At 42.8% G+C, this 20,491-nt stretch overlaps 1 protein-coding gene across 1 annotated transcript in view; it reads right to left on the bottom strand.

The window, feature by feature from the left end:
* Positions 1-1,135: 1,135 nt before the first annotated feature.
* The window catches only part of LOC132781566 (sterol regulatory element-binding protein 1-like), a 49,926-nt gene continuing 30,570 nt past the window's right edge, over positions 1,136-20,491 (bottom strand). The window contains exons 12-19 of the mRNA XM_067461771.1: positions 18,469-18,637; positions 15,763-15,871; positions 15,553-15,656; positions 13,190-13,322; positions 11,888-12,038; positions 4,950-5,135; positions 3,643-3,757; positions 1,136-2,032 (exon numbers count right to left, since the gene is read on the bottom strand). Coding sequence (XP_067317872.1) covers positions 1,809-2,032; positions 3,643-3,757; positions 4,950-5,135; positions 11,888-12,038; positions 13,190-13,322; positions 15,553-15,656; positions 15,763-15,871; positions 18,469-18,637 — 1,191 coding nt within the window. The 3' untranslated portion in view covers positions 1,136-1,808. The remainder of the gene's footprint in view (positions 2,033-3,642; positions 3,758-4,949; positions 5,136-11,887; positions 12,039-13,189; positions 13,323-15,552; positions 15,657-15,762; positions 15,872-18,468; positions 18,638-20,491) is intronic.

Here is a 20,491-nt window from a genome sequence, read left to right on the forward strand (position 1 = left end):
TGCTTCCTGCCTGGGGGAATCTTTTGTTGGGAGGTGATAGCAGGCCCTGATTGATTCTTGTCTGGAATTCTCCTTCTTTTTGGGTGTTGCTCTTCCATACAAGAATCAATCAGGGCCAGCTAACACCACCCAACATAGGATTCTGCTAGGCAGCAACCAGTCAGGCATTGAAACTGCAAGGCCATTTAGTACTAATCAAGGTGGTCATTTGAATCAGGGCCAGCTAACACTTCCCAACAAAGGATTCTGCCAAGCAGCAACCAGTCAGCAACCCAAGCTGCAAGGCCACCTAGTGCTAATCATGATGGTCATTTGCAACATTCACACCTGCCTCAAGCAGACAAGAGTTCTTTCTCCCACCTTGGATATTAAGTAAAGGTTTTCCCCTGACATTAAGTCCAGTCGTGTCCGACTCTGGGGGTTGGTGCTCATCTCCATTTCTAAGCCGAAGAGCTGGCGTTGTCCGTAGACACCGCCAAGGTCATGTGGCCAGCATGACTGCATGGAGCACTGTCACCTTCCTGCAGGAGCAGTACCTATTGATCTACTCACATGTGGATGTTTTTGAATTGCTAGGTTGGCAGAAGCTGGGGCTGACAGTGGGAGCTCATGCCGCTCCCCGGATTTGAACCTGCGACCTTTCGGTCAACAAGTTCAGCAGCTCAGTGCTTTATCCCACTGGACTCTAACCCTGGACATTATCCCACAGATATATAAACCTCACTTGCCTAGTTTCCAACATACTTCACAACCTCTGAGGATGCTTGGCATAGAGGTGGGTGAAACGTCAGGAGAGAATGCTTCTGGAAGATGGCCAGACAGTCCAGAAAAATCACAGCAACCCATGAAAGCTTTCGACAACAAAGCTTTGAGTACTGTCTGTATCCCTCCCCGAACTGCAAATCTCAAAAGGGAGCGATGGTATCGTGTGAAAAACCCTCCCCAGCAATGCAATTGTTGGAAATTATGGGAATCGGCACTCTCCGTTGGTTGTTTTCGGCCCCAAAGCCCATCAAGTGGCAGTCTATAAATGATGCAAAATGATGCCTTTTGCTTCTTGCATTTTGAACCCCGGGCTTCTCCAAGCTGTGTGATACCTTCTTCTCAAAGCTGGATAATTTTGCCCTCTGCTTGCAAAAAAAAAGAGAGAGATGCCTCATATGGAGGCCATAAGGCTCACATAAGGGATGCAACAGCCAATAAGAGTCAGTTGCGAAAAAGAACATACAGCCAAAGCTTATCCAGACCTGGTCTGTGGACATCCTGCAATGCTGGGAGCTGCCACCAGGGGTCTCCCTTGTCGTATGGATTTCCAGCATCCGGGAGAAGCAAGGACATTCCCGGAGGAAGTAGGGGACATTGCAGGACGCATAGGAAAAGATGTCATTGCAATAGAAGATTAGTGGAAAGACATAGATACGGAGGTGAGAGAACCGGCGGAAACCGTGTCTGCGTTGGTTTCCGGGAGGATTGAAGTATGGTTGTGCCTAACCCCGTAAGACTCTAAAACCTGAGTCAATCTCCGCTGATTTTGCAATAAGTGAAAATATATCCCCCTCCTGACTTAAGCCCACCACCACGGCTTCTTCGCTGTGTCCTTACTCAGCAATAGCTTCGAGAGGGGCTTCCCGGAGACGTTTACGGGAGGTAGGAGAGCAACCCCTCAGAGTCACAGTTACCTGGAGAGAAAGGAGGAAGTTGATGGGCAGCAAGCCCTCATTCTCTGCTTGGTCTTAGCGTCCGTTCTGCTCTCAGAGGAAGGGGTCTCCATCCCTCCCGTTCTGAAGTCCTGGACCCCAATGTCGTCTCTAGCTGGAGGTGACGGTGGAGCCGCTGCTGAGCCGGATGATCATCTGCTGGCATTCGTGGAGTGTCCGTTTGTCGCCCAGCTTCTCCAGGGAGCGGGCCGCTTCGGCCAACATGCCCACCCGCTGACCGGGCCCCAAGAGGAAGGCGGGGGGCAAGTAGGAGCAGGCGAGGAGGAGGGCTTCGGCATGCTCCCTCGCCGTCGGGCGGCTGTCTTGTTCGCTGGCTGGAAGGGAGACAGGATTGGTCAGTGTCTTGTCGAAGGCTTTCATGGCCGGAATCACTGGGTTGTGGTAGGTTTTTCGGGCTGTATGGCCATGTTCTATTCCGAAAAACCTACAACAACCCAGTATTAGTCAGGTTGGGAAAGGGAGGGAGGGTGGTAAGACCACAGTACTCCAGGTCCACAGCAGGAGAAGGTAAAGACGCAGACCATGTACGAGCCCAATTCTCACAGGGACGGAAAGTAAGTGAGATCTTCTGAACAGGGGCACAGACAGCAAAGGAAACACTACAGGGGTGTTAACCCCTCCCTATGTGATCCAAAGCTATTTCTCTCTCTCTCTCTCTCTCTCTCTATATATATATATATGGTAAAGGTTTCCCCTTGTCATTAAGTCTAGTCGTGTCCGACTCTGGGGGGGGGGGGGGGGGTTGGTGCTTATCTCAATTTCTAAGCCAAAGAGCCGGCATTGTCCATCGACGCCTCCAAGGTCATGTAGCCAGCATTACTGCATGGAGCGCCATTACTTTCCCACAGAAGGGGTACCTATTGATCTACTCAAATTTCCATATTTTTGAACTGCTAGGTTGGCAGAAGCTGGGGCTAACAGCAGGAGCTCACCCCACTCCCCAGATTCGAACCACCGACCTTTTGGTTAGCAAGTTCTGCAGCTCAGCGGTTTAATCCGCTATGACACTAGGGGGCTCCATATATATATATATATATATATATTTATATTTATATTTATATTTATATTTATATTTATATTTACACACACACACACACACACACACATTCATGGCCTATGGCTAGTACAATAAACAATTCATTCACATACACACACACCTACTCCAACTTGGAGCTCCCTGTGGCGCAGTGGGTTAAACTGCTGAGCTGCTAAACTTGTTGACCGAAAGGTCACAGGTTTGAATCCGGGGAGCAACGTGAGCTTCCACTGTCAGCCCCAGCTTCTGCCAACTTAGCAGTTCGAAAACATGCAAATGTGAGTAGATCAATAGGTACCGCTCCGGTGGGAAGGTAACAGCGCTCCATGCAGTCATGCCAGCCACATCACCTTGGAGGTGTCTACGGGCAACACCGGCTCTTTGGCTTGGAAATGGAGATGAGCACCACCCCCCAGAGTCAGACATGACAGGAGTTAGGGGAAAACCTTTACCTTTACCTATTCCAACTTACATACAAATTCAAAGTGGAATAGGTTCATAGATGTATGTATGTTCCAACTTACATACAAATTCAACTTCAGAACAAACCTACAGAACCTATCTGATATTTTTGCATTGAATTTTGCTGTTGTTAACCGCTTTGAGTCGCCTGAGGGCTGAGAAAAGCGGTATATAAATGAAGTAAATAAATAATAATAATAAATATCTTGCTTGTAACTTGGGTTTCTTCCTCCTTAGCAATGTTTGCTCCCTCATCCGGTCACACTGTGTTTTTGTTGCTCAGCTACACATCTCCTGGTTGGCATCTACGAAATTTCGGTGATCGCAGCAACCCACAATGTCCAAGGTGGAGGACAGCAAGACACACAACCATCAGAGTATAGAAAACCACCTGCCCAACCAACTCTCCCTTCCTGGCTCGCTCACCTCCTTTGTTCAGGTTCGAGGCCCCCCTTCGGCGCAGGCTCCGGTCCAATAGTTGGTGGGTCCGAGTGGGGCTGGCACGGGCCATCAGCCGGGCCGTGGCCTCGTGGAGGAAAACCTGAAAGGGAATCCAACAAAGGCATTTCGCTAAGTTTAGGGCGAGGGTCAGGTCAAGTCCGTAGAGGGCTGCATCTGGAGACTCCTAGGTCTAGAGCAGGCTTGGGCAAATTTGGCCCTCCAGGTGTTTTGGACTTCAACTCCCACAATTCCTAACAGCCTCAGGCCCCTTCCTTTTCCCCCTCAGCCGCTTAAACGCTTGCTCAAACAGCCATGTTTTAACTTGTCTCCCGAAACGTTAAGAGGGAGGGAGCAGATCTAATCTCCCTAGGGAGGGTGTTCCATAGCAGAGGGGCCACCACTGAGAAGACCCTGTCTCTCGTTCCCGCCAAACGTACTTGAGGCAAAGGCGGGACCGAGAGCAGGGCCTCCCCAGACAATCTTAGAGTCCTCAATGATTCGTAAGGGGAGACATGTTCGGACAGGTAAGCTGGGCCAGAACCATTTAGGGCTTTATAGGCGAAAGCCAACACTTTGAATTGGGCCTGGTAGCAAACCGGCAGCCAGTGGAGCGGGCGCAACAAGGGGATTGTATGCTCCCTGTTAGCAACATGGCTGCTGTTAGTTGGACTAGTTGAAGCTTCCGGACAGTCTTCAATGGCAACCCCACGTAGAGTGCGTTGCAGTAGTCTATGCGGGGTGTAACCAGATTGGACTCTGCATCGTTGTCTCCTGAATTCTTTACAGTCACATCACATGGCCTTCAAGCTAATGAGCTGATGTGTAACTTTTGGATTCTGTTTGTTTTTGGGTGCTCTGCTGTTTATCTTAGGGTAATTTTCCCTAACAGAGGGCCCAAGTTGCCCTGTGCTTGCTCTAGAGCAGTGGTTCTCAACCTGGGGTCCCCAGATGTTTTTGGCCTACAACTCCCAGAAATCCCAGGTAGTTTACCAGCTGTTAGGATTTCTGGGAGTTGTAGGCCAAAAACATCTGGGGACCCCACGTTGAGAACCACTGCTCTAGAGGAAACTCAGGATATCATGTCATCAGAGCTCAGAAAAAGTCCTTTTTTGGCACCAAAGCTACCAGGATTCCCCCATCAACTCAAGCACTGGACGTGTCGGCTGCAGGATTTGATGTTCAGAAACCATTGGGAGATCTGTGCACTCCTAACTCCACCCCGCAAGAACTATAATGCAAAATGGACCTTCGGGGAAGGAGGGGAACAATGACTCCCAGGAATCCGTGCTCACCCTGTGCATGGCGGGTCTGTCCGCTTGCGCCAGGCGCCGGAGACTGCTGAGCTCCTGCTGAAACCCGCGCAGTTCGTGGGCCGAGGCTTGGTAGGGTCCGCCGCGGGGCTGGGCCGCTTGCATCTGCTGCTGCCAGAGCCGAGTGCGAGTGATGAGCAGAAGGTCGCACAAGAGGAACTGGACGGCCTGAAGAAGGAGAGATAGAAAGAACGCTGGAAAATGGACAGCCGTCAGCCAAGGAAAAGGATGCAGAGGGCAGAGGAGGACTCTCTCAATTGCAATGCTAATCGCTATCCTAAAACTCCTGTAATAGTTAACTAAAATACATTAAAACACATTAAAATTTGATTAAATAATAAGTTGCAAGATGGGATTAAATTACAAGATGAAATTTGTAGAATAGCAAATGTAAAATAATCGGTCGGAGAATTTAACTCAATTTATTTGTGAGATTTATTTATTACTAACTTGGGTAGGTAGGTAAAGGTAGTCCCCTGACATTAAGTCCAGTCATGTCTGACTCTGGGGTGTGGTGCTCATCTCCATTTCTAAGCCGAAGAGCCAGCGTTGTCCATAGACACCTCCAAGGTCATGTGGCCGGCATGACTGCATGGAGCGCCGTTAGGGTAACTAACTTGGGTACCCAGTGGTTATTTGAAAAAGGCATTGTTTTGGAGTGTTTTAGGTAATATCATTTAGTCATTTAGTAACACTGTTTATTAGGAAAAAGCCAGAATGTTGTTTTTGTTTGTTTTGGATGGTCCCATTTATATAAATAAAAAAATGTAGTGTTTGTTTGTGGGATTAACAGAACTCAAAAACCACTGGAAGAATTGACACCAAATTTGGACACAAGACACCTATCAGGCCAACGAGTGACCGTCACTCTTTAAAACACTGAAAAACACAACAGAAGAGACTTAATAAGCCAAAAAAACCCCAAAAAATTAGTCATTACATTTGGCCCGGCCCTAGTTTTAAATGTGTTATGATGTATTGTTTTTAATGTTTTATTGTTATTGCTCTTATTGTTTATTGGTTTGCTTTATGAGTTTTATTGTTGTATTTGTTGTGCTGTTGTTTTATTGAGGGCCCTTGGCCTTTGTAAGCCACACCGAGTCCTTCGGGAGATGTTAGTGGGGCACAAATAAAGATAATAATAATAATAATAATAATAATAATAATAATAATAATATAATAATAATAATAAAATACATTAAAACACAAGCGCAAAACCACATATACACATATACACACACATATATACACACAGAACACATATACACAAACTGGGCCACAGCAACACGTGGCAGGGGAGGGCTAGTCTATATAAATAAAAATGTAATGTTTGTTTGTGAGATTAACATAGCTCAAAAACCACTGGGTGAATTGACACCAAATTTGGACACAAGACACCTATCAGGCCAACAAGTGAGCATCTTGGAGTCCTTGTGGACAACAAGTTAAACATGAGCCAGGAATGAGATGTGGCGGCAAAAAAAGCCAATGGGATTTTGGCCTGCATCAAGAGGAGCATAGTGTCTAGATCTAGGGAAGTCATGCTCCCCATGCTCTATTCTGCTTTGGTTAGACCACACCTGGAATATTGTGTCCAATTCTGGGCACCACAATTCAAGAGAGATATTGACAAGCTGGAATGTGTCCAGAGGAGGGCGACTAAAATGATCAAGGGTCTGGAGAACAAGCCCTATGAGGAGCGGCTTAAGGTGCTGGGCATGTTTAGCCTGAAGAAGAGAAGGCTGAAGGGAGATATGATAGCCATGTATAAATATGTGAGAGGAAACCACAGGGAGGAGGGAGCAAGCTTGTTTTCTGCTTCCTTGGAGACTAGGACGCGGAACAATGGCTTCAAACTACAAGAGATGAGATTCCATCTGAACATGAGGAAGAACTTCCTGACTGTGAGAGCCGTTCAGCAGTGGAACTCTCTGCCCCGGAGTGTGGTGGAGGCTCCTTCTTTGGAGGCTTTTAAACAGAGGCTGGATGGCCATCTGTCAGGGGTGATTTGAATGCAATATTCCTGCTTTTTGGCAGGGGGTTGGACTGGATGGCCCATGAGGTCTCTTCCAACTCTTTGATTCTATGATTCTATGATTCTAATGTTCGTTTGTGGGATAAACATTACCTCAAAAACCACTGGACAAATTGACACCAAATTTGGACACAAGACACTTATCAGGCTAACGAGTGACCATCACTCATAAAAAATACTGAAAAACACAGCAGATGGGACTTAAAAAGCCAAAAAACAAAAAAATACATTACAGTACTTGCGCAAAACCACGTAGCTTTTTCTACTGGAGCATAATTCAACGTAAACAAATATATGGAATGACTGCTGATGCAACTGGACAACGATTTTAGTAAGGAGACGCCGAGGATCTTGTTTTTACAGATATATTTGCTTTTCATATTACATTTTAAATGTTGAATTGTTTCTATAATTGCTTTAACTGTATTTTGATATTTGTTATGGCATCGAATTGCTGCCGACTGTGAATTGCGTTGAGTCGCCTCTGGCTGAGAAAGGCGGTCTACAAATGCGGTAAATAATAAATAAACAAACAAACAAATAAATAAATACCTCCCCACTTTAAGTGGTCCCTAATTTCTCTACTCACAGCTCAGCTATTTCCAAACTGCTTAGGTCAGTGGTTCTCAACCTTGCTAATGCCGTGACCCCTTGATGCAGTTCCATATGTTGTGGTGACCCCCAACCATAATATTGTTTTCGTTGCTATTTGATAGCTGTCATTTTAGTAGTTATAAATCGTAATGTAAATATCCGATATGCGGGATGGATTTTCATTCACTGGACTAAATTGAGCACAAATTCCCAATATGCCCAAATGTGAATGCTAGTGGGGTTGGTGGGGGGGAGGGGAGGATTGATTTTGTAATTTGGGAGTTGTAGTTGCTGGGATTGATAGTTCACCTATAATGGAAGAGCATTCTGAACTCCACCATCGATGGATTTAAACCGAACTTGGCACACAGAACTCCCATGACCAACAGAAAACACTGGAAGGGTTTGGTGGGCATTGACCTTGAGTTTGGGAGTTATAGTTCACCTATACCCAGAGGAGTGCTGTGGATTCATGCAATGATGGATCTGGACCAAACTTGGCACAAATACTCAATATGCCCAAATGTGAATACTTGTGGAATCTGGGGGAAATAGACCTTGACATTTGGGAGTTGTAGTTGTTGGGGTTTATAGTTCACCTACAATCAAAGAGCATTCTGAACTTGACCAACAATAGAATTGGGTCCAACTTCTCACACAGAATCCCAATGACGGACAGAAAATACTATGTTTTCTGATGGTCTTTGGCGACCCCTTTGACACCCCCTCACGACCCCCTCATGGGTCCTGACCCCAGGTTGAGAAACACTGGCTTAGGTGCACAGTAAGCTAGGCTTAACAGTTGGGTGCTCAGTCCGACTCGGGCTTCGAACCTGTCACCTTTTGGTCGGCAGTGAACTATTGCAGCTGATGATTAACCAGCTGTGTTACAGAGATAAAGAGATCTCTCAAGTGGGCGGCTTTTATAATAAGTTAGGTTTTGCGGGTACCTTTATTTGACCGCACAATTCACTCCAATCAGCAGTGGAATACGCTGCCTCAACACATGGTAGCGTCTCCTCCTCTGGCCATCTGTCGGGAGTGCTTTGATTGTGCCGTCCTTTGTGGCAGAAGGGGGTTGAAATAGATAATCCTTAGGGTCTCTCCCAATTCTATGAGTCTACTCCGCGTCCTAAACACTATCTCAATGGTCATCCGCTGGTAGAGGGCGGCCTCAGGGCTGCACTGGAGGGGCATTGCACAGCTCTGGCCACACATGCAATGCAACTACAATGCACCCCCGAAACCGCCACTTGAGCTCCGATGCATCGTGTTGTAACGAGGGAGAAGCTTGGAAATGGTTCCCATCGCCTTGGCCACACGACTTGCTGCTTTCCTTTGGATTCCTAATCTATATGTATATATATCCATATGCTTAGCTCCATCCTAAAGTTCCTGGGACTAAAAAAATTGCACTTTTGGAGCCAGCTTGCTTTTGGGTATCTTTGGCCTGCTGATTCCAAACACGGCACCAGTTTCTCCCTATCAGCTCTAGCTTTTGAGATAAACATGCGCCGTCTGCCCATAGAAAACCACAATAACCTTATCTAAGCGCCTAGAGCTGATGCCATCTATGCAATGCCAATTTCTGAATCGGTGCCCCAAAGAACCCAAAAACGGGCCTAAAATTCAAGACGTAAACAAAAAAAAATGGGGAGGATTTCTTATTTCAGGGTGTTCCCAACTTCATTTTGCCATCATCATCATGTTTATGTTTTTGTTTATTCATACCAGGCTTGGGCAAAGTTTGGCCCTTCCTCCAGGTGTTTTGGACTTCAACTCCCATCATTCCTAGCAGCTTCAGGCCCTCATCATCATCATCATCATCATCATCATCATCATCATCATCATGTTTATGTTTACTTATACCAGGACTGGGCAAAGTAAGGCCCTTCCTCCAGGTGTTTTGGACTTCAACTCCCATCATTCCAAACAGCCTCAGGCCATCATCATCGTAATCATCATCATGTTTCTGTTTCTGATTATTTATACCTGGCCTGGGTAAAAATTTGGCCCTTCCTCCAGGTGTTTTGGACTTCAACTCCCATCATTCCTAGCAGCTTCAGGCCATCATCATCATCATCATCATCATCATCATGTTTATGTTTACTTATACCAAGCCTGGGCAAAGTTTGGCCCTCCCTCCAGGTGTTTTGGACTTCAACTCCCATCATTCCTAACAGCCTCATGTCATCATCATCATGTTTATGTTTATTTATACCAAGCCTGGGCAAAGTTTGGCCCTCCCTCCAGGTGTTTTGGACTTCAACTCCCATCATTCCTAACAGCCTCAGGCTATAATCATCATGTTTATGTTTATCTTTATTTATACCAGGACTGGGCAAAGTTAGGCCCTCCTTCCAGGTGTTTTGGACTTCAACTCCTATCATTCCTAACAGCCTCATGTCATCATCATCATCATGTTTATGTTTCTGTTTATTTATACCAGGACTGGGTGAAGTTCGGTCCTTTCTCCAGGTGTTTTGGACTTCACCTCCCATCATTCCTAACAGCCTCAGGCCCTCATCATCATCATCATCATCATCATCATCATCATCATCATCATCATGTTTCTGTTTCTGTTTATTCATACCAAGCCTGGGTAAAAATTTGGCCTTCCTCCAGGTGTTTTGGATTTCAACTCCCATCATTCCTAACAGCCTCAGGCCCTCATCATCTTCATCATGTTTATGTTTATTCATATCAGGCCTGAGAAAAGTTTGGCCCTTTCTCCAGCTGTTTTGGACTTCAACTCCCATCATTCCTAACAGCTTCCGGCCATCATCATCATGTTTATGTTTATTTATACCAGGACTGGGCAAAGTTCGGCCCTTCCTCCAGCTGTTTTGGACTTCAACTCCCATCATTCCTAACAGCCTCAGGCCCTCATCATCATCATCATCATGTTTATGTTTATTTATACCAGGTCTGGGCAAAGTTCAGCCCTCCCTCCAGCCGTTTTGGACTTCAACTCCCATCATTCCTAACAGCTTCAGGCCCTCATCATCATCATCATGTTTATGTTTAATTATACCAGGCCTGAGCAAAGTTAGGCCCTCCTTCCAGGTGTTTTGGACTTCAACTCCCATCATTCTTAACAGCCTCAGGCTCTCATCATCATTATGTTTATTTATACCAGGCGTGGTCAAAGTTCTGACCTCCCCCTAGGTGTTTTGGACTTCAACTCCCATCATTCCTAACAGCCTCAGGCCCTCATCATCATGATATGTTTATTTATACCAGGCCTGGGCAAAGTTCGGCCCTCCCTCCAGGTGTTTTGGACTTCAACTCCCATCATTCCTAACAGCCTCAGGCCCTCATAATCTTCATCATGTTTATGTTTATTCATATCAGGCCTGAGCAAAGTTCGGCCCTTTCTCCAGCTGTTTTGGACTTCAACTCCCATCATTCCTAACAGCCTCAGGCCCCCATCATCATCATGTTTATGTTTATTTATACCAGGTCTGGGTTCAGTCCTCCTTTCCAGGTGTTTTGGACTTCAACTCCCATCATTCTTAACAGCCTCAGGCCATCATCATCATCATCATGTTTATGTTTATTTATACCAGGTCTGGGCAAAGTTCAGCCCTCCCTCCAGGTGTTTTGGACTTCAACTCCCACAATTCCTAACCACTTAAGCGGCTGAAGGTGAAAAGGAAGGGGCCTGAGGCTGTTATTTATTTATTATTATTATTTATTTACGGCATTTATATGCCGCTCTTCTCACCCCGAAGGGGACTCAGAGCGGCTTACAGTATATATTTTCATACAATACATTATATTATTAGCATAGTACAATATCAGTATATATTACTATATTGAACTATACCATTATATTGTAATATTATTAGTAATATTACATGTAATGTAAATATATAATTATAATATTGAATTATTATTACTACTATTATATTGTATTACATTAGAATATTATAAATATTATATGTATATACAATATACTATATTATATTATTAGTAAAGACAAGATGGAAGTGTCTTCTGCTCCCTTCTGTCTTCGCTCTGGCCAGAGCAAAGGGGGAGGGAATTGTGGGAGTTGTGGGAGTTGGAGTCCAAAACACCTGGAGGAAAGTGGAGGCCGAACTTTGCCCAGGCCTGATTTATACCCTGCTTTTCCTCCTCATAAGAAGACTCAAAGTGGTTTTCCTCCCACAGCCTTGGCCCTGGGTCTCAACCCAAACCCAGAACCTCCTAATTTGGGTGTTAGGCTCCTCCTAGCTCTCCCCCCCCCCCCCCCCCCGGATGGCGTCCGTTCAACTCTACTAGGACTCACTCTGTCAGTGGTACTGGTGGGAGCGTTGCTGCCCAGACTCTCGCGCAAGTAGTCGCCCGCGGCGTCGCACTGGCCCAGGCTGCAGTCCAGTTTGCCCAGCAGCATGCGGGCCGCCTTGAATGTGTGCAGCGCCGCCCAGGGAAGAGGGTTCCTGCAACGGAGAGAGAAGAATCGGACGGTCCTGGCAAGCTGCGCAAAGAGACACCCCATCATTTCGAGGGCTAAAGGAGCTCCCCAAGGTGCAACCATTCATTTCACACTTCTGGTCGTGATAATCAGGGAGAAAGGGAGGAAAAGGCATTAAATAGCCCACAGAATTAGGGCCCAGACTCCTCTCTTCCTACATCCATAATTAGATTCATCATCACCATCAACAATAACAACATTAGGCCATTGTCAGGGGTACTTTGATTATGCCTTTCCTACATGAAGGCAGAAAGGGATTGGACTGGATAGCTCCTGGGGTTTCTGCTACTACTACTTCTACTACTACTACTACTATTCCAGAGGCTGGATGGCTATCTGTTGGGGGTCCTTTGATTGTGTTTTTCCTGCATGAAGGCAGAAGGGGATTGGAATGGAAGGCCCCTGGGGTTTCTACTACTACTACTACTACACTAGAGGCTGGATGGCCCTCTGTTGGGGATGCTCTGATTGTGCTTTTCCTGCATGAAGGCAGAAGGGGATTAGACTAGAAGGCCCCTGGGGTTTCTTCTTCTACTACTACTACTAGTACTACTACTGCTAATCCAGAGGTTGAATTACCATATATTGGGGCTGCTTTGATTGTGCTTTTCCTGCATGAAGGCAAAGGGGGGGTTGGACTGGATGGCACCTGGGATTTCTACTACTACTACTACTACTACTACTCTAGTGGTTGAATTGCCATCTATTGGGACTGCTTTGATTGTACTTTTCCTGCATAAAGGCAGAAGGTGGTTGGACTGGATGGCCCCTGGGGTTTCTACTACTACTACTACTACTACTACTCTAGTGGTTGAATTGCCATCTATTGGGACTGCTTTGATTGTACTTTTCCTGCATAAAGGCAGAAGGTGGTTAGACTGGATGGCCCCTGGGGTTTCTACTACTACTACTACTACTACACTACTACTACTAGTAGTAGTAGTACTTCCAATATTGTGATTCTATGAATGGCTGCCTACATATTCACTAGTTTCCAGTCGTTTTAGGAAGGTTCAGTCGTTGGACTTGCTCCCTATAGCCACCTTGAGTTAAAAATAAAGTTTATTATTAGTTTATTATAGGATGCCATGACCCAGCTGTGTCTCTTGTACTTACTCAGAGGCCTGGAGGGCTTTGGGCATGGACTCCACCAGCGGATACAGGTTCTCCACCGCTTCGTCATCCCCTTGAAGCCCATGGATGGCCATGGCCACCACTGAGGCCCACCAGTGTGCAATGGGGTCAGTGCCTAGGGACAAAGGGAAGGGAATATGTTTCTGCAAATATTTTTATGAATATTTTACTGAATATTTTCTGCTAATATTTGTATGAATATATTTTGCGAATATGTTTACACATATTTTTGTGAATATTTTTACGAATATTTTACTGAATATTTTCTACTAATATTTGTATGAATATATTTTGTGAATACATTTACACATATTTTGTGAATATTTTTACGAATATTTTACTGAATATTTTCTGCTAATATTTTACTGAATATATTTTGTGAATACATTTACACATATTTTGTGAATATTTTAATGAATATTTTACTGAATATTTTCTGCTAATATTTGTAGGAATATATTTTGTGAATACATTTACACATATTTTGTGAATATTTTTACGAATATTTTACTGAATATTTTCTGCTAATATTTGTAGGAATATATTTTGTGAATACATTTACACATATTTTGTGAATATTTTAATGAATATTTTACTGAATATTTTCTGCTAATATTTGTAGGAATATATTTTGTGAATACATTTACACATATTTTTGTGAATATTTTTACGAATATTTTACTGCATATTTTCTGCTAATATTTGTATGAATATATTTTGCGAATACATTTTCACATATTTTTGTGAATATTTTTACGAATATTTTACTGAATATTTTCTAATAATATTTGTATGAATATATTTTGCGAATACATTTACACATATTTTTGTGAATATTTTACTGATTATTTTCTGCTAATATTTGTATGAATATATTTTGCAAATATATTTACACATATTTTGCAAATATTTTAACGAGTATTTTACTGAATATTTTCTGCTAATATCTGTATGAATATATTTTGTGAATATATTTACACATTTTGTGAATATTTTTACGAATATTTTACTGAATATTTTCTGCTAATATTTGTATGAATATATTTTGTGAATACATTTACACATATTTTGTGAATATTTTTACGAATATTTTACTGAATATTTTCTGCTAATATTTGTATGAATATATTTTATGAGTACATTTACACATATTTTTGTGAATATTTTTACAAATATTTTACTGAATTATTTTCTGCTAATATTTGTATGAATATATTTTGCGAATACGTTTACACATATTTTTGTGAATATTTTTATGAATATTTTACTGAATATTTTCTGCTAATATTTGTATGAATATATTTTGTGAATACGTTTACACATATTTTTGTGAATATTTTTACGAATATTTTCCTGAATATTTTCTGCTAATATTTGTAGGAATATATTTTGTGAATACATTTACACATATTTTTGTGAATATTTTCACAAATATTTTACTGAATATTTTCGGGTAATATTTGTATGAATATATTTTGTGAATACGTTTACACATATTTTTGTGAATATTTTTACGAATATTTTTGTGAATATTTTTACAAATATTTTACTGAATATTTTCTGCTAATATTTGTAGGAATATATTTTGCGAATACGTTTACACATATTTTTGTGAATATTTTTACGAATATTTTCCTGAATATTTTCTGCTAATATTTGTATGAATATATTTTATGAGTACATTTACACATATTTTGTGAATATTTGTACGAATATTTTACTGAATATTTTCTACTAATATTTGTAGGAATATATTTTGTGAATACGTTTACACATATTTTGTGAATATTTTTACGAATATTTTACTGAGTATTTTCTACTAATATTTGTATGAATATATTTTGTGAATACATTTACACATATTTTTGTGAATATTTTTACGAATATTTTACTGAATATTTTCTGCTAATATTTGTAGGAATATATTTTGTGAATACGTTTACACATATTTTTGTGAATATTTTAACTAATATTTTACTGAATATTTTCTGCTAATATTTGTATGAATATATTTTGTGAATACATTTACACATATTTTGTAAATATTTTTATGAATATTTTTCTGCAAATATTTATGCTAATATATTTCAGAATATTTTTATGTAATTTTTTGGCGGAATTTTTCCTGTGAATATTTTTATTAACATTTTCTGGGTATTTTTTGTGAATATAACAGCAGTGCAATAAATGAACAATAAATTCGTGCAATGACAATTTCGGATCAAAACTGGATGGTAGGACGGCTTTGAGGCTGTTTTCCTAGATTGTTTTTATTCCCTTTGTTTCCACCTTTCCCTATCTGTAATTTTCTCCTTCCAATCTTGTCACCATTCAGCAAATCTCACCTATTGCAGCATCCATGTTTGTGCCAATGGAAGGGGACGGACTGGGGACCGCATCCGCACAGCTGTTAAGGAAGTGCAGGTATTCCAGAGCGTCGGAAAATTCCCTGCAAGATGGAGAGAGAGATGTGCAAAAATGCTCCACTTTCCAACAACTCCAAGCTGGATCCCAGGTTGTCAATGGAGGAGGAAAGGACAGAAAGCGTTGCTTACCCTTCGCTGTGGCTGACGGGCGCCTGGCTCTCCAGCCTTGAGACGCATGAAAGCGCCTTCTCCAGCAAATGTTCCCGGAAAAGTTGGGTCACTTGAGCCAAAGGGTCGGCTGGGGAAGGAACGGAAATCTGATTGGGGGATTTGATGTTTGCAAACTCAACTCAAAATATTCTCTCTCTTAAGCTACATATTCCTACCCAGAGCTGATCATTTACGCAAATGACTAGCCATTGCTAGAAGTGACAAAGACTTTCATCTATGCTGACGATCGTGTCATCACCGCTCAAGCAGGGAGCTTTGAAATGGTTGCACAGAAGCTCTCTGGAGCTTTAGGTGCTTTTACACATGACACCACTGGACTCAGGCATGTACCGGGGGTGGGGGGCTTGAGGGCTTCAGCCCCCCCCCCCCCCGAAATTCTCATTTTTGTGAATGAGAAGGCCTTACTGGTACATTATTTAAACTGTTATGTTTATTCATATCATGATCTGATCACCATGCTCAATATATCCCATATGCATGGGGGTATTGGGGTAATGATACAAAAGGTTTGCTAGGCTAGACCCTCTTTCACTCAGCCCCCCCCCCCGAATCAAACTCAGCCCCCCCCTCCCCAAAATCAAAATCCTGGCTACAGTCCTGACTAGACTAATTGGACTTCAACTCTCACAATTACTAACAGCCTCAGGAACTTTCCTTTCCTTCCTCAGCCGCTCAAGCGACATATTCGTATCCAATACTAATCATCTGCGCAAATGGCCAGCCACTGCCAGAAGTGACAAAGAGTTTCATCTATGCTGACGATCGTGTCATCACCGCTCAAGCAGGGAGCTTTGAAATGGTTGCACAGAAGCTCTCTGGAGCTTTAGGTTTATTTATTTATTTATTATTATTATACAAACTGGATAGCCATCTGTCAGGAGGGCTTTGATTGTGTCTTTCTTCCTGGCAGAAGGGAATTGGACTGGATGACCCTTACAATCTCAACTCTAGGATTCTATTATTATTATTATTATTATTCAAACTGGATAGCGATCTGTCGGGAGGGATTTGATTGTGTCTTTCTTCCTGGCAGAAGGGAATTGGACTGCATGGCCCTTGCAATCTCTTCCAACTCTAGGATTCTATTATCATCATCATTATTATTATACAAACTGGATAGCTATCTGTCAGGAGGGCTTTGATTGTGTCTTTCTTCCTGGCAGAACCGGATTGGACTGCATGGCCCTTAGAGTCTCTTCCAACTCTAGGATTCTATTATTATTATTATTATTATTCAAACTGGATAGCCATCTGTCGGGAGGGCTTTGATTGTGTCTTTCTTCCTGGCAGAAAGGGATTGGACTGGATGGCCCTTAGAGTCTCTTCCAACTCTAGAATTCTATTATTATTATTATTATTATTATTATTATACAAACTGGATAGCCATCTGTCAGGAGGGCTTTGATTGTGTCTTTCTTCCTGGCAGAAGGGGATTGGACTGGATGGCCCTTACAATCTCAACTCTAGGATTCTATTATTATTATTATTACTATTATTATTATTATTATTCAAACTGGATAGCCATCTGTCTGGAGGGCTTTGATTGTGTCTTTCTTCCTGGCAGAAGAGGATTGGACTGGATGGCCCTTAGAATCTCTTCCAACTCTAGAATTCTATTATTATTATTATTAATAATTATTCAAACTGGATAGCCATCTGTTGGGAGGGCTTTGATTGTGTCTTTCTTCCTGGCAGAAGGGGATTGGACTGGATGGCCCTTAGAGTCTCTTCCGACTCTAGAATTCTATTATTATTATTATTATTATTATTATTATTCAAACTGGATGGCTATCTGTCGGGAGGGCTTTGATTGTGTCTTTCTTCCGGGCAGAAGGGGATTGGACTGGATGGCCCTTAGAATCTCTTCCAACTCTAGAATTCTATTATTATTATTATTATTATTATTATTATTATTATACAAACTGGATAGCCATTTGTTGGGAGGGCTTTGATTGTGTCTTTCTTCTGGGCAGAAGGGGATTGGACTGGATGGGCCTTAGAGTCTCTTCCAACTCTAGAATTCTATTATTATTATTATTATTATTATTATTATTATTATTATTATTATTATTATTATACAAACTGGATAGCCATTTGTTGGGAGGGCTTTGATTGTGTCTTTCTTCTGGGCAGAAGGGAATTGGACTGGATGGGCCTTAGAGTCTCTTCCAACTCTAGAATTCTATTATTATTATTATACAAACTGGATAGCCATCTGTCAGGAGGGCTTTGATTGTGTCTTTCTTCCTGGCAGAAGGGAATTGGACTGGATGGCCCTTACAATCTCAACTCTAGGATTCTATTATTATTATTATTACTATTATTATTATTATTATTATTATTATTTATTATACAAACTGGATAGCCATCTGTCGGGAGGGCTTTGATTGTGTCTTTCTTCCTGACAGAAGGGGATTGGACTGGATGGCCCTTAGAGTCTCTTCCAACTCTAGGATTCTATTATTATTATTACTATTATTATTATTATTATTATTATTACTATTATACAAACTGGATAGCCATCTGTCGGGAGGGCTTTGATTGTGTCTTTCTTCCTGACAGAAGGGGATTGGACTGGATGGCCCTTGGGGGTCCCTTCCAACTCTAGCATTCTATAAGAAGCCATGGCTGATGTTGGCTTTCTTCTGGCCTGCATCTGAGTACCTGGGTTGCTGGTGGAGCTGTAGATGCTCTCCCGGGGGGAGCTCTTCACGGCCCAGTCCCCGTCCACGAAGAAACGGTGGCCGACCGGATGGCAGAGCCACTGCAGCGCCGGAGGGACGGTCCCACTGTGGGAAAGCAGGACCTGGCGGGCGCTACTCAGGAAGAAGCGCTGCGGAGAAGGAAGGAAGGGGATGAGTCCGTCAACAACTTCCAGGATCCCGGCTTTAGCACAGCAGGTTAATCAGCTGCAGATGCAGTAAATCTTGCCAACCAAAAGGTTGACACAGTTCGAAGCTAGGTCAGGGTGAGCTCCTGACCTGCATCCCAGCTCCCTCGCTCACTTAGTGTATTGAAAACAGGAATGTGAGTAGATAAATAGGAACCGCATTAAGCGGGGAGGTATTTTAGGCACGGTGTTTGGGAGGAAAGTTTACAAACAAAGAAAACTCTTCTGCAATATGGAACAACAGCACCCCTTGTGGTTGGAACCGAGCACAACCTCCAAATGATGCCGAATGATGAGAAAAAGCCAAAACACGCCTCTATCTGTTGTTTGTCTTGTCATTAATAAATAATAATAAACTTTATTTGTTACCCCGCCACCATCTCCCCGATGGGGACTCGGAGCGGCTTACATAAGGCCAAGCCCAAACGACAATTACAATAAAAGAAAACCAAAAACACAAACCGAAAACGCGAACAATAAACGACAACATCATAGTTAAATAAAAGGAGATTCCATCAGAACATGAGGAAGAACTTCCTGACTGTGAGAGCCGTTCAGCAGTGGAACTCTCTGCCCCAGAGTGTGGTGGAGGCTCCTTCTTTGGAAGCTTTTAAACAGAGGCTGGATGGCCATCTGTCAGGGGTGATTTGAATGCAATAGTCCTGCTTCTTGGCAGAATGGGGTTGGACTGGATGGCCCATGAGGTCTCTTCCAACTCTTTGATTCTATGATTCTATGAATACATAACAATATGAAGAATAAAAAAATATGCACAGGCACTATCATAATGGGCGGGCAACATGTAGTAATCAAGAAGACAAACTGATAAAAACTAATTAAAAAGTCGGGCGAGATAAAAGAGGAGGGCTCATTGGACCAAGGTGTGGTGCAGCTAGTTAGTAGCCAGCTGCTTTAAATCACTACTAACCAAGAAGTCATGAGTTCGAAGCCAGCCCAGGTAGGAGTGAGCTCCCAACCATTAATAGTCTAGCTTGCTGTTGACCTATGCAGCCTGAAAGACAGTTGCATCTGTTAAGTAGGAAATTTAGGTACTGTATTGTCGAAGGCTTTCATGGGTTGTTGTAGGTTTTTCCGGGCTATATGGCCATGTTCTGGAGGCAATTTTTCTCCTGACGTTTCGCCTGCATCTATGGCAAGCATCCTCAGAGGTAATGAGGTCTGTTGGAAGTAGGAAAAATAGGTTTATATATCTGTGGAATGACCAGGGAGGGACAAAGGACTTTTGTTTGCTGGGGCTAGGTGTGAATGTTTCAGCTGATCACCTTGATTAGCATTCAATGGCTTGGTAGTGCCTGGGGGGAATCTTTTGTTGAGGGTGATTTCATGTGCCTGTTTGTTTCCCCTCTGTTGTTTTTCTGCTATAATTTTTGAGTTTTTTAATACTGGTAGCCAGATTTTGTTCATTTTCATGGTTTCTTCCTTTCCGTTGAAATTGTCCACATGCTTCTTGTGGATTTTAGGTACTGCTTTATGTGGGGAGGCTAATTTAACTAATTTGCGACGTCATAAAACCTTCCAGCAGCGTGCATAAGAATGAGGAAGTACTCCATCAAGGATTCGGAGTCACAAGTGGACGGTGAAGCGGGAGCTCCCCCTGTGGCCAGAATCGAGCATACCCTCATGAAGCCGGAAAGCTGGAATGTTAAATGGCCTCTGTTGTTGTTGTTCATTCGTTCAGTCGTCTCCGACTCTTCGTGAATTCATGGACCAGCCCACGCCAGAGCTCCCTGTCGGCCGTCACCACCCCCAGCTCCTTCAAGGTCAGTCCAGTCCCTT

The sequence above is a fragment of the Anolis sagrei genome, chromosome Y (genome assembly GCF_037176765.1).
Source record: "Anolis sagrei isolate rAnoSag1 chromosome Y, rAnoSag1.mat, whole genome shotgun sequence".
NCBI lineage: Eukaryota > Metazoa > Chordata > Lepidosauria > Squamata > Dactyloidae > Anolis > Anolis sagrei.